General features: G+C 39.4%; 2 protein-coding genes across 2 annotated transcripts; one reads left to right on the plus strand and one right to left on the minus strand.

The window, feature by feature from the left end:
- Positions 1-3272: 3272 nt before the first annotated feature.
- GCG54_00002907 (Oligopeptide transporter 6) lies at positions 3273-6021 on the plus strand (the record flags this gene model as incomplete). The annotated part of the gene is made up of 7 exons (XM_045402988.1): positions 3273-3626; positions 3697-4374; positions 4430-4711; positions 4774-5037; positions 5086-5263; positions 5317-5606; positions 5683-6021. The coding sequence occupies 7 exons, from the start codon at positions 3273-3275 to the stop codon at positions 6019-6021; spliced, it is 2385 nt and encodes a 794-aa protein (XP_045264719.1).
- A 1104-nt stretch (positions 6022-7125) lies between these two features.
- GCG54_00002908 (uncharacterized protein) lies at positions 7126-8577 on the minus strand (the record flags this gene model as incomplete). The annotated part of the gene is made up of 1 exon (XM_045402989.1): positions 7126-8577. One exon carries the CDS (start codon positions 8575-8577, stop codon positions 7126-7128), a length of 1452 nt encoding a protein of 483 aa, XP_045264720.1.
- Between the last annotated feature and the right edge of the window lie 5591 nt (positions 8578-14168).

The following is a 14168-nucleotide window of genomic DNA, read 5'->3' on the forward strand; positions in this document are numbered from 1 at the left end:
CGAACGAATCCACGAAGGTCAAAAGATAAAGCCTATGAGAACCAGATTCCTCAGCACTTTTGATGTTTCACTTGAGAGCTAGATGAACGTACCCCAAAAAGGCCACAAGAATCCATTTCTAGGGACCTCGTATGAGGAGATCTGACTGGTGAACACCAAGAGAGCCAGCTGGTTCACAGTTCTTCCCGTTTCAACTGCATTTACGTTGCGAACCCATTGTGAAGGATGATGATTATAGGTCGGATATGTGTTTGACGAATATGTGTTTGAAAGCCGGTAACACTCAGGAAAAGGGCCACAGCTTGAGTGGTTTAAATATGCTACCGTTCTCATCCCTCGCTGAGCTTGCCATTCTTACCCAACTTACTGAGCGTGAGTTGTTGGCGCCATACAATTTAGCTTCTTCTTGAATTCATTCTGCGTTCTGATCATATCAGATCCGATGCAAAGGATCAGACCACGGGGTTCATCATCGGATATGGGCTCGACAGTGTCGGCTAGGAACCGTCTAGGCGGAAAATAGCTAGTTCTCGGCCTCAACCCCTGACACCAAGACACTAGCGTGCTTATTGCCCAATAGTACCTTAAAGATACTTTAGACATAAAAATAAAAGATTCACGCAGTTTATATCACTGGAAGGCATCTATTACTTCACTACAAGGCAATGACTGCGTAATAGGCGAGCCATAATAGCCCATCATACCTATACATAATGAATTGTCTGAACCCCGAAAAGACTTACCGAGTAGCTTATTTCTAGATCTAGCAACTGTTTCAAGACGTTTCCATACCATAGTAACCAACTTTTGTAGTAAGGGCTATGTGACTGCTGGGAGAAGGGTTCGCTCGTCTTCAAGGGCTCGCACTGTCCATTTCTTTGAGTCGGCACTGTGTGAGCCGCTAATCCTGCATCTCAGGTGTAATTCTAGGAGCTGATTGAGTCTGCAAGTGAGAGTTCGTCCTATTGAGGGTACCAGTCGCTTTTTGGCTCATGAGTGTTTCCAAAAAAGCTCCACTGCCTCACTGGCGACACCAACAACCTCAAATTCTGCGACATAGATATCGAGAGAGACACCAATGGAACTGGCAATCCTAGGAATGGCTTCCCTAACAAGAGACTATCGACCCCACGCCCCAACCTTATCTGTCAACTCGGGTGGGATGCATGCACTGGAAAATGAATGTTTGAAGAAATTCGCAAAGTGCGGGCAAAACATTGGATGTTAGACAGGCCGATCCGGTTGAAATACACAGAACGTTTTCGAAATGTGCACTGACATTTGATACTGAATTTTGGTAACCTCCACGGTTCAAGATTGACTACTCGCGATTTGAGTAATGGCCCCCAAGAATTGAGAGCCAAACAGCAGGATGCAGGCCCTTTGGTTGCGGCACTAGTCAGTGCGCTGGAGGATGCCGCCCGATGCGACGAGACCCCGCAGTTCCAACAAGGTCTCGGAAATACAAGGTGCTTACTTCGCAGGCCCACGCACGTAAGCGAACGACTGTTCGCACTTGTGGACAAACACCAACGACCCTTCTCGACCTCATACGTTGGTGTGCTGCTTCAGCAAATGTGAAGTCACCAGTCCCAGCCGTTTCGGATCCGGCCTCTCTCATTCGCCTGACTGCGTTGAGTGCGGCCATGTTCAGCAAGAGGAGATGCTGCTATCAGGTTCACCTGGAGACGCCGCGGCCCAATCAGTGCACCGTTGCACAGGTTGTGGGCACGCCAGTATCCCGTCTTCCAACCCCCAGTCTTCACGGTCACGCTTTACTTAGCATGTCTTGGCCATATCCTCCACGTGAGTACGAAGGTGCCGGCGCAGGACCGAAAACAGACAATCAAAGTACTGAAATGTCTCTGCGCCTGCTTGATCAACGCGTGACGGCGTAAATAGGTAGATGGTTCGTACGACTGCGTCACGCACTCCGTTGGCCCAGTCTCTGGCATTCAGTCGGAAGCAACCTGGCCATCAACGCAGCGCGGCTCGACAAAAGACCCCGAGCACTTGGGAATGCGCTGCCATTCCATTTGGGCGTCCAATCTTATCGACTTTGGGCTGCCCCCGAGGGAGAGGCCGAGATAAAGTTCCAGCTACAACGCTCCCCACGTCCCGATCACTGAGACCCGGGATCTCTCGGCATCTCTTCCCACCGGCCACTCTTATCGCTATGGTATCACATTGCCTATCTCTTGCGTTGTATTACCAGGACGGAACTCCGGCTCAACCCTCGTCCCAAAATGAAGCGGGTGTGCAACTGCGCTCAATTCCCTCAAGTCCCGCCACTGGCGAGGAACTTTTGTATATGATGTGCACGGGCAAGGCAATTGAGGGGATTGCTAAAGGAGTAAGAAATGATGTAAAAGTCGGGAAAAATCTTTCCAGAAGACATCCGGACCGCTGGCGACTGAGCACGTCAGGTGTAGGATGCTGTTGCGACTCATCCAGATTAAGGATCCACCCCCACACTAATCGACAAGGAGACAAAAAGTTCCTCGTCCCCAACTCGTGATTGGCAGGTCACGAATCCGAGGCTCGCCAAGTCGCCCAGCACATTAAAAAGCTTCCAACTGGTGGTCTCGACACTTCCTTGGCGACGCTTCTGCACAACCTTCCCGGCTGGGCGTTTGCTTGTATGTGCCACAATGTAACTTACCCTGGAATTGCCGCCGAATATGATACGAGCATTGCGAGAACAGCTTCGCTTCGCCACCTGGGCGGGCAGAGGGAAATCAACCACCAACAAGAACAGCCTGCATCAGGAAACTCCTTATCACGTCAGTACGCGTAGATATTCACCTTCCTAATTGCGTGTAGCTTCGTGTGTCTATGAAGTGACATTCCAATTTACCGGGCCATTGGGTTTGCATGAGGATCCCTGTCGGAACTCTGACGCCCCTGTCCAACGCAACGTGTCGCCGATAATTCTGGGCGGACCTCCCAAGACATCCAATTGCACAACAACCCCCTTCCCATTGCACCATCTGTCGCCGCCCAGCTTCGCGAATTATCGCACCAGATGTCTGTACCTTGTCTTGACAAGGTTCCAGAACGAAGGTTCCGCATCATCTATGTACATGTAGTCTGTGAAACCACAGCAAGGGATTCGAAGCCTTTATAGACTCCACCATCGCCGATGCGACTGGTAAACCGTCTTGGTCTCACAACTCTCCTGAACATCGGACGGTCGCATTCGCTCCCCCAAATAGCGGGGTCTTCAATCTTTTCTCGAACCTCAGTCCCTCAGAGGATTCGGCGCAGCAGCCATGCCAGCGCCAGACCCGATTGGTGACACCATCGTCGCAGGTGCTCTCAACCCTGTTGAAGGGAAGATTGTCTCCGTGCCAAACCACGCGGCCATCAACGAGAAGGCCAGCTTTGATGATACTGCTGCTGGTAAAGAGTTGGAAGCGGAAATTCAAGCTGTGGCCCCCCAATCGGAGAGTGGTAGTCATGAGAAGGACAATGGCAGCGAAGAAGTTATCATCAGAACTGGAGCAGATGCTGCCCAGCACCTGCTGCCTCTCCGGGATGACTTTCAACCATCTTTGACATTTCGCAGTATCTTCCTGGCCACCTGCTTGTCGGCCTTTCAAGCTGTCATGAGTCAGATCTACACGGTACGTTTAGTCGTGCAACATCCTCTCAAGAATGTGGACGGAACGTATTGACAGGCCTCCTTCGTTCCAGTTCAAACCCACCCAGGTCACCATCTCGGGAACCTTCATCGTTCTCATTGCCTATTTCATGGGCAAAGCATGGGCCAACTTTCTCCCCCGAGGCGATAAACTCGAAGCTCGGTGGAGGGAGAAGGGTGGGGAGGGAACGCCTCCACGCTGGATTCGGACCGTCTCATTCTTGAACCATGGCCCTTGGAACTTGAAGGAACATGCCATTTGCGCCATTACTGCAACATCTGCGTCCAACGCTGCTGCTAGTATCACCGTGTTTGCTGCCCAGGACCTCTTCTACGACCTTCCGCTCAGCCCTGCGACCGTTGTGTTGAGCGTCATTTCCATTGGACTCTTTGGCTACGGAATCTGCGGCATCATGCGACCTATTGCTGTATGGCATGTTGATGCGGTGTACTGGAGCACTTTGCCTACGGTAAAGACCCTTCAAGGACTCCATTGGCAAGAGTTGAAGAACTCAAAGCCGTTGAGGTGGTTCTGGTACAGCTTTGCAGGCATGTTTGCATACGAGTTCTTGCCTGCGTACATCTGGCCCTGGCTCAACTCGGTCTCAATTCCCTGCCTTGCCGCGATGCATGCAACTGGTGCCAAAGCTGCTACTTTGACAAACCTCTTTGGCGGTTCTATCAACAACGAAGGACTAGGACTCTTCAGTCTATCCTTCGACTGGCAATACGTAAGAGAAGACTTTCCCAGTGCTGTAATATATTCACATCTCTAACCTAATTCAGATCACCTCTTTCAATACTTCACTTCCTCTGGCGCTGCAGGCGCATGCGGCTCTCGGATACTTCGTGTGCTTTATTGTGATGCTGGGTATCTACTACTCCAACGCCTGGGACGCGAAATCCCAGCCATTCATGTCCACTCGTCTCAGGTCTGAAGATGGATCGACATACCCAATCGCGAAAGTCTTCACTGGTGGAGTGCTCAACAAGGAGGCGTTGGCGACTTACGGCATTCCAAGGCTCACGGGTAGCTTTGCGTACGCAATGTTCATGGCAAATGCTGCTGTAAGTCATGACCTTGACGGGGCAAAGTTCGAGCCATCTAGAAGGATGCTAATAACTGGTAGATTGGCGCTCTCATTGCTCATTGCTTTCTGTTCTGGGGCGGAGATGTCGTGAATGCTTATAAAAGCGCCCGAAGCGGACGGTACGACGACAGGCATCACGCGCACATGGCAAAGCACTACAAAGAGACCCCATGGTGGTGGTATGTGGTGGTGCTTGTTCTTAGTTTCATCCTCGGTATAGTTGTGGTGACAACTCAAAATATCACCCTTCCGGCATGGGCATACATTGTGGCGTTGCTGCTGGGCATCTTTATTGCTCCTTTGGTATGTTGCCCCTACAATGAGGCAGTCATGTTGCTGACAAGTGCTTAGAGTACTATCCTCTACTCTCGGTATGGTAATGGCATTGCGACCAACAATCTCTCAAAGATGCTTGCTGGACTCTTACTACCTGAACGTCCCATCGGAAACATGTACTTCGCGGCTTGGTCGCACAACGTGATTTCTAATGCCGTCACTCTGTCGAATGACTTGAAGATGGGCGAATATCGTGAGTCACAACAACACCTATATCTGGGCAGTGTCACTAATGTGTATCCACAGTCAAAATTCCTCCCCGCGTTATGTTCTTGACCCAGGTGTATGGAACTATACTGGGCGGATTTATCAACTACGCTGTCATGATTTCAATTGTGAACGGCAACCGGGAGTTGCTTGTCGACAGCGACGGTAACAACGCTTGGAGCGGTGCAACTATGCAGTCATACAACACCAACGCAACCTCCTGGGCGCTAGCGCATTACCTGTACAAGATAGGTGGCAAGTACGAAATGGTGCCCATCGGCTTGGGAATTGGTTTTGGCATCGTTGCCGTTCACAGGCTCGTTGTTTACGTGAGTAGTACTAGAAGGCACCGATATATCGGTACCCATGTCACAAACAGGACTGACGAGCTAACCTACGCACCAGTTCGTCCCCAAAATCCGTGGGTTCTCGCTGTCTGAGATCAACTTTCCCCAGTTCATCCAGTACGCCGGATTCATTCCGTATAATCAGTCGCAGACTTGCGTTATCTTCAGTCAACTCATCGCTGGCTTTTTCACCCAGTTCTATCTCAGGAACTACCGCCCGCGAATTTTCAGGGACTACTCGTATCTCGTGACTGGCGCAATGGACGGCGCTAGCCTTACTGTTCTGTTCATTCTATCCTTCGCTGTGTTTGGGGCAGGAGGCTCTTCAAGGCCTTTCCCAACGTGGTGGGGCAACAACGCGGATGGTTATTACGACCTTTGCCCGTCATCGGAATAAGTATGTATGTCTTGAACACGCATCAGTACCTACTAGGAAAAGATGGTATGAAGCTACGGAGACTCTTGTCTCATACATCCCCCATCTCTGCCTAGTAGGCTCCTGCGGTGTGGCTAAGAAATAACGTGTCAGTTTGGCTTGTAAATAAGTGACGGTGGACACAAATCACCTTCCGCCGTGAGGCTTTCTATGGTAAGGTAGCTTTTGCTATCTATCACTGGAAGAATCGCTAGACAATACAACTCCGTGTAACCCTTATAACGACGCTCATGAGCAAATTTAAGTGCACACATGACCCTTCATGATCCAACTTTGAAAATCGAAAGAACCTGGCTTGTCTAATGCGTGGATCAGTGGATTTGCTGGTCAATTTCCAACACGTCTATGTGCAACGTGTCAGCCCTGTAATTACGTATCAAACTACATATTGAAGCATTCGGAGGCATTGTGTAGGTCATATTCCAGAACTCAAAACCACTGTGCTTGGTCAGAAGATGAATTCAAAATGGGAGACCCTTGTTTCCTTACTGGATGATGGAGCACGTACCGCCTACGAGCCCACGGAAACTGATGTCAGGATCTGGTAAAACTGATCCAGTGGCGGTGATATTAATACCGTCCAAGTCCCCAAATCCTTGAACATCACGCTTGCCGCCATTGGGGTTGAAGCTGACAATGAAAGTAAGATCTCCCGCCTTGTTCTCAAATGTCTTCAGCCGAACCTGAGACAGACGCTAGGGGTATTAGAAGTCCTTAAAGCCTTTGCTCTGAGATGGCGACTTTGAGTGCCTTGGGGCTTCGAAGACACTATGAACACCGCGATAATATACAACACAAGCTGGTGAGGGAAAGGATCAGTGAGTTCAGTTTGTTCAAAACCATATAGGAGCTATTTGATCAATTTTGAGAAGAATGATTTGCGTATGATCCGTCCATGTGTTGATGCTTTTTCTCAATCTACAGTCTATAATCTCAATAGTCGTTGTTTGCCCAGCACAACCCCATCACGCAATACACCCTCTGTCTTTCACTACCGGAGAGAGGCGGCAACAGGATCGCACGATAAATTAAGCGTTCCAAGAACTCTTCACAGCTCTATCAGAATTACGCGTCAATAATCTGCGCTTTGATTCGTTCTCTATCCTTGGGCGGGAGTTGAGCAAGCAAAAGCTTAAGCTTCTCACATGCCGCATGGATTTGCGGAGCCATAGCCTGCATCAGGTCCTGCCTTTTTGCCGAGTCGCCGTCGGTACTGGGAGAGGCCAGCATGGCACCGACCCAGTCCAGACGAGCCTGGGAAAGCCACTTTGTGGTTTTGGGCTGCGCGTGCCACCGCATGGTGTTCTCAAGATTTAGGCATGTCATGAGCAACCAATCGAAGTCCTGGTCTGGATGCGGGATCGGACGGCAGAGCTCGTTTCTGATCTCATCGTCATTGTAAGCCGCCTCGACGTGGGCGATGAAGGCTGCGCTGAAGACTTGCTGGCAGGCACGGACAGCTTGCAACGTGATTAGGTTTCCGTTGAAAACTGGGATTGCCTCGCGCTTCTGCAATCCGTCCGCTGTGCAGTCTACAAAGAGAGTTTTGGGCTGCGGCTGATAACTGCTCCCGTTGTCGAACTTGACCTCATCAAGCCCGATGCTGACGACCCGGCCCTGGCGGACAATGTTCGTGATCTTCTTGAGCTGCTCGAACTCGGCCACGGACACGCTGGCACAACGAAACATGGTCGGCCAGACGTCGTCGCTGATGCGCAAAAGATGCTGCGCTCTTTCCAGCCGCTTCAATAAATCATCCACAGAGGTAGCTGCCATGATGGCCTCGATCTGCGTGGGAATGACACTGAGGCTTCTCTCAGCAAACTCCGGGCCTGGTTGACTCTCGCTGCGGTCAAAGAGCCACGAGTCTCTGGGCATGATCCACGTCAATTTTGAGGCATCGATGCCTCGTGAAAGTAGCCACAGGCAGGCGTCGATGCCTGTCTTGCCAGCACCGACGATGGTGAAGTTGGCGAAGGGCTCCGATACTTTTGACAGCAAGTTTGGCGTCAGGAAAGGGACGCCAGGGGCGACTTGGTACGCCGGAGGGCCCATGGACGGCACCTTAACGCGCATGTATGTGGAGTCGACGATGCGGGTGGAACAGCCAGCCATCTGGAACCTCTTGCCTGAGAGCATGGAGACGAACTTCCCGTCGCCTTTGTAGTTACAATTGGGGAAGTACTGGACTCGTCCAGATGGCAAGAAGTATTGGTTCAGGACCTGATCGTAGTATGACAGGACCTCATCGCTGGTGGCCAATTCATGCAGGCCTTTGTTCCAGCCGACTTTGTCAATCATGCCATTGCCCAGCTTTTTGGAGTTGACGCCATAGAAGGCAGAGGGCTGATGAAGCCGCACAAAAGAGTAGGCCGTGGTCCAGTGTCCTCCGGGTCGGCTGTAGCGATCGACGAGGGCCACAGAAGCGTTGGTGTCCGAGAGCAAGGTATCGACGAATGCCATTCCCATTGCGCCTGTGCCAACAACGAGGTAGTCCGCTTTGATAGATGCCGCCATGATGTTGGGTTGGGATTATTGATACAGAAGTAAAGTCACCTTACCGAAGGAGTTATGCTGAGCGTGCTGAGCGTATTGCAGTGTGCTGTATTGAAGACCAGGCTTCCTTGAGTATCCTCTATGAGTCTGATTAATATACAACCAGAAACCCACGCGGAGGTATGCGGAGGTGTGGGTGATTCAGGTATCTATCGCTTTCAGGAACTCCGGCTCGTCCGCTTCGGTCCGTTTGGAAGCTCCACGTGGTCTAGAATCAGCTGATAAGATCGCTTGTTTACAGTAAGGGGCGGGCATTTCCCACATAATTGCTCAGGGGCAGGAAATTTTCTAGCGTTTAAAGACAGTATGGATAACTACTAAGTCAAGTTCGGCCTTTACCCACATGTGCGAGACGGTAGTCGGCTGGGCCCGGGCCTGAGGCCTGAACCCCGGCCTGAATCCCGCCTTTACGTAAGGAATCGGCCACACCACTTTGTAGCCAGGCGCGCCTAACATGCATGCGCTGCTATGTTAGACTCCACTTGTATAGTAATATATGCTGCCTCAGCCTGTTATAGCGCTATACTCTATTGCGTTAACAGCATCTGCCCCTAACTTTAACTTAGAAGGAAAATTTTCTGCTAGCCTAAAAACCCTTTAAATTACCCTAACGTATTAGAAGTGATGAACAATATAATTATTTATTAAAACTACTACCTAAAAAAGAGTAGGTCTATAAAAGTAGGGGGTAAGATTTATTAAAATCTAACTAAGTATTATTTATTAAACTTCCTATACTTAAAATATCTATATTATAGATATACTTAGAGCTAATAGTTAGATATCCTTTTTACTTAAGTTTCTAGTTTATAGAATACTTAGTTAAATTAATAAATATTTAATTAAGTTTTAAATAATTTTAAACTACTAATAGTAACTTACTTAGTTTAGACTAATTAATAATAATATTATTAACTATTAATTTATATAAGTATTTTAGGGAGATATTATAATCTAGATAATATTAGTATTAGTTTATTTTAACTTAATTAAATTATTAAATTAATAAACTTTATCTTAATAGTAACTTATAATAACTTAATAGTTAGTATACTTTATTAAGAGGGATAAATANTAAAATATTTCTAACGTTCTTCTATTAGAAAATATAAATAACTTTTAACTTTATTTATAATTATACTCTAAGATTAGATAAAGCTATAGATCTATTTATAATTCTTATTAACTTCTCACTTATAGTATATAAAAAATACTAATATATAGTTATTATAAATAAAGTTACTTTATATCTAAGAATATACTATTTACTTTTAAAACTAATAGAAAGGAATAATATATATACTTATATAATAGGAATTTATAGAATTATTTAAACTTAGAACTAACTTAGTAATATCTAATATCTAGCCCTTATAATAAAGCTAATTCTATATATTATACTACTAGTTAATAATAGAATTTAATATAATATATATAGTTTTATNTATTAGTAGATTTAAATAATTTAAACTTATTACTATAAGGAATATAGATAAGTTAATATTTAGAAAAAAAGTAATAATATAAAAAAGTAAGTAAATAATATTAAGAGTATACTATAGATAGTTAGTATATAGTATTAGAGGTTTTATATATCTTAGTATAATAAAAGATAGTTTAAGGTTATTTAGGGATAGATAGCTAATAAGTTTCTATAAAGTATTCTAAATAGAAGTTTAGGTTAGTTAATATTAAACTATATTTAAGATCTTAAGAAAGTTAAAATAAAATATATAAAAATAAGCTAAACTAAGTTAATCTATATTATTAATAAAAGACTAAAATTTAGTTTATAGTTAGTTTATATAAGATAGGTAGTATACTTAAAAAGGCTTAGTATTAATATACTTTTTAATATAATAGCTTTTATTAATAAAGATAAGGTTATACTTTAAGTAATATAGGTAATAGTTAACTATATATTAAATTAAGCTTAAGTAATATTTATATTTAATATTATTAAGCTAGTTATATTATTTAAAGTATAATATATAGAAGCTATTATATTAANATATAGAAGTATATATTAAACTAAAGAGGCTATTTAATAACTATATAGAGGATAATATATAAATAAGAAATAAAGGTATATAGCTATATCTATTATATATTTAGTTCTATATATAGGAAATAGATAATAATAAGTAGCTATTATATAAACTAATACTATTATAAGGAGAGGTATAAGATTTATTTAAGTAGATAGTAGAAGTAGTTAGTATAAAGATAAGGTATTAAATATAGGAGAAGCTAAAATATATAGTACTTAATATACTTATTAGTATACTAAACTATTAGCTAAAAGGTAGAGACTATAATAGTACTCTTTTTAGTACTCTTATAGTAATAAGTATTATTAAGAATAGTAGCTAGGTTTAAATTATAAACTATATAATAAAGTATTTAGCTATAATTAAAGTAGTATATATACTAGTGATCTATTAGGTATATACTAAGTGTTATAATAAGGTTATTAAGCTAGAAATATCTTTAGGAAAGAATAAAACTAAAGATATAGTTGTTATAGTTAGCTATCTGATAATAGGGTCTGCTAATAGAAGCTAGGGATTAATATATTATAATAGTATACTGAGGTTATAGTCTAAGTTATAGGTTATAAGCTATAGTAGATTAGGTTTTTAGAAGCTAAAGTGATCAGTTTTAAACTTAATAAGTAATTTACAGTAAAAGTAAGCTAAAAGTATCTATAAGGATAAATATTAAATTAATTACTAAAGAGCTATAGGGGGTATATCCTTTAAGTAAGGCTTAGGCTATACTATATATAAGTCTTAAATAGTATCCTTTATCTACTTTTAGGTAATTACTTAGGTATATAAGTAATTATAATTAGTTAGTAATACTAATTAATTACTAGGTATTTCTTTCTATACTCTACTAATTATTTCCTTATCTTATTATTATATAACTTATATTATAGTTCTTTTATTTTAAGTAAGTCCCTATTATCCCTATTAATTATTATAGTTAGCTATCTAATAGTAGGGTCTACTAATAGAAGCTAGGGATTAATATGTTATAATAGTATACTAGGTTATAGTTTAGGTTATAAGTTATAAGCTATAGTAGATTAGATCTTTTTAGAGGCTAAGGTAATTAGTCTTAAACTTAATAAGTGATTTATAGTAAAGGTAAGCTAAGAGTATCTATGAGGATAAGTATTAAGTTAATTACTGAAGAGCTATAGAAGTCTAACCTTAAGTAAGGCTTAGGTTATACTATATATAAGTCCTAAATAGTACTTTTTATCTACTTTTAAGTAATTACTTAGGTATATAGGTAATTATAATTAGTTAGTAATACTAACTAATTACTAAGTATTTCTCTTTATACTCTACTAATTATTTCCTTATTTTATTATTATATAACTTATATTATAGTTCTTTTATTCTAAGTAAGTCCCTATTATTCCTGTTAATCTTATAGTATAAATATCTTATCCTAGCTACTTAATACTTAAGTAGGTTAATTAACTATTATCTATATATAATAGGTTATAATATTAGGTCCTCTCTCTAAAAGGTCTTATTCTTAAGACTTAATATAAATAGGTTATTAGTTTTAAATTAGGGATCTATTAATTATACTTCTTATTTTACCTATAATATTAATATTATATTAAGTTATATTTAGAAATTAAAATTAAGTACTATCTCTATTCTTTATTATTATAACTATACTTTATATATTACTAAGTTTAGTTTAGTTATTAATATACCTTATTTTTATTATTATTCTTTAGGGAAGTATTATAAACTTCTTTTTAGTAGTAAAGTTTATAGTAAGTATACCTATTTAGAGTAGTTTTATAATATAATAGTAAATACTATTTATATTTATAAGTCTCTATTTTTATTATATTTTCTATTTAGTACTAACTTATCTTAGTTAATTACTTACTAAATAAAGCTATTTATTTAGAAAATATTAAAATAGTTAAAGAGGAGGTATTAAGAAAGAAAGTAACTACTTTATATACTATATAGGTTAAATTAAATAAGTTTATAGTATAGTTAGATTACTTATATAAGTAGAAAAGGATAGTATTTTAAAAAGGTTAAAAAGTTATAGAAGAGGAGCTAGTAATATCTCCTATATTAGAGGTTTAGTCTATAAATAGTTTTAGTATTCTAAACTTAGATTTAATTCTTAACTAGAATCTTAATACTCTAAATTTCTTATTAGGGGAGTTTTAGTTATATTTTAGTATTCTTAGTTAAATAGATATATTTTCTTATTATATTAGTTTAGAGTATCCTCTTAGTTATACCTATACTAATAGGAGTTATATCCTTTATTTCTTAGTTTTTCTTTATTTTTATTATATTTCTTCCTATATTTATTTCTCTTTTTTATTAGTATATTTTTTATATTCCTTAAATTCTTTTAAAGTTATAAATAGGCTTAATTTATCCTTAAGATTAATATAATTAAGTATTCTAATATATTTATTAATTTTATCTTAATACTTAAGTAGGTTATTATTTAATTCCTATATATTATCTTTATATCTATAGTTTTTCTATTTAATAAAGTATTCCTATTTATTATCTCTATATTAATAGTTAAATAGTTTTTCTACTTTATACTCTAATTTATTATCTTCTATAATAATAAGGTTATTTATTTATAATCTTTATAGTACTAATTTAAGAAATAAAATATAAAATATTAAGTAATACTTTATAGTTTCTAGGAGTTTAAACTTATAGTTAACTAATAAGATAATTTATAAAATTTTAAAAAGTTTAAGTTTTTTATAATTAAGTTTATTACTTAGTTATTTTATTTTAATATTTTGCTATATAAAGTAGGTATTATCTCCCTCTTTTAAAATTAATCCCTTAATCCTTTATTTATTACTAAATCTTAATATTTATTATTAGATAAATTTAAGTTTTTTATAAGTATTATCTTAAATATCTTTAATTTATTATACTACAGTAATAGTTTTAACTATAATTAAGCCTATTTAGGGTTCTCTATAAGTAATTAGTTTAAAACTATAGTTAAAATAAAAAGGGGATTTCTTAATACTTTCTCTAATTATATTATTATAAATAAACTAAGTAATTAGTAGTAATATAACTTAATTATCTTAGTTATAATTAATATAGATATAGAAGTATATTTTAAGGATTTAGTTAATATATTCTATTTATTTATTAGTCTATAAGTAGAATATAGTAAATATTAATTATTTAATACTAAGTTATAATATAATTAACTTCTAGAACTTAGAAGTAAAGATCTTATCTTAGTTTAATATAATTTCCTTAGGTATTTTATAGTTAGTAATAATATACTTAAGGAAGGTATATATATATTCTTTAGTATTACTTACTTCTTTATATAGGATAAAGTAGGTATACTTTATAAGTTAGTCTATTATAATAAGAATACTATTAAAGTATACTCTTATAAGAAGTTTTTATAACTTTAGTAGTTTAATAATAAAGTTAAAAGATATAGATTATTAAGTAGTTTATAGTATAAATAAAGGTTATAATATACTATAAAGTTAATATTAA

Source organism: Colletotrichum gloeosporioides (assembly GCF_011800055.1).
Source record: "Colletotrichum gloeosporioides strain Lc1 chromosome Unknown consensus_42, whole genome shotgun sequence".
NCBI classification, from domain to species: domain Eukaryota; kingdom Fungi; phylum Ascomycota; class Sordariomycetes; order Glomerellales; family Glomerellaceae; genus Colletotrichum; species Colletotrichum gloeosporioides.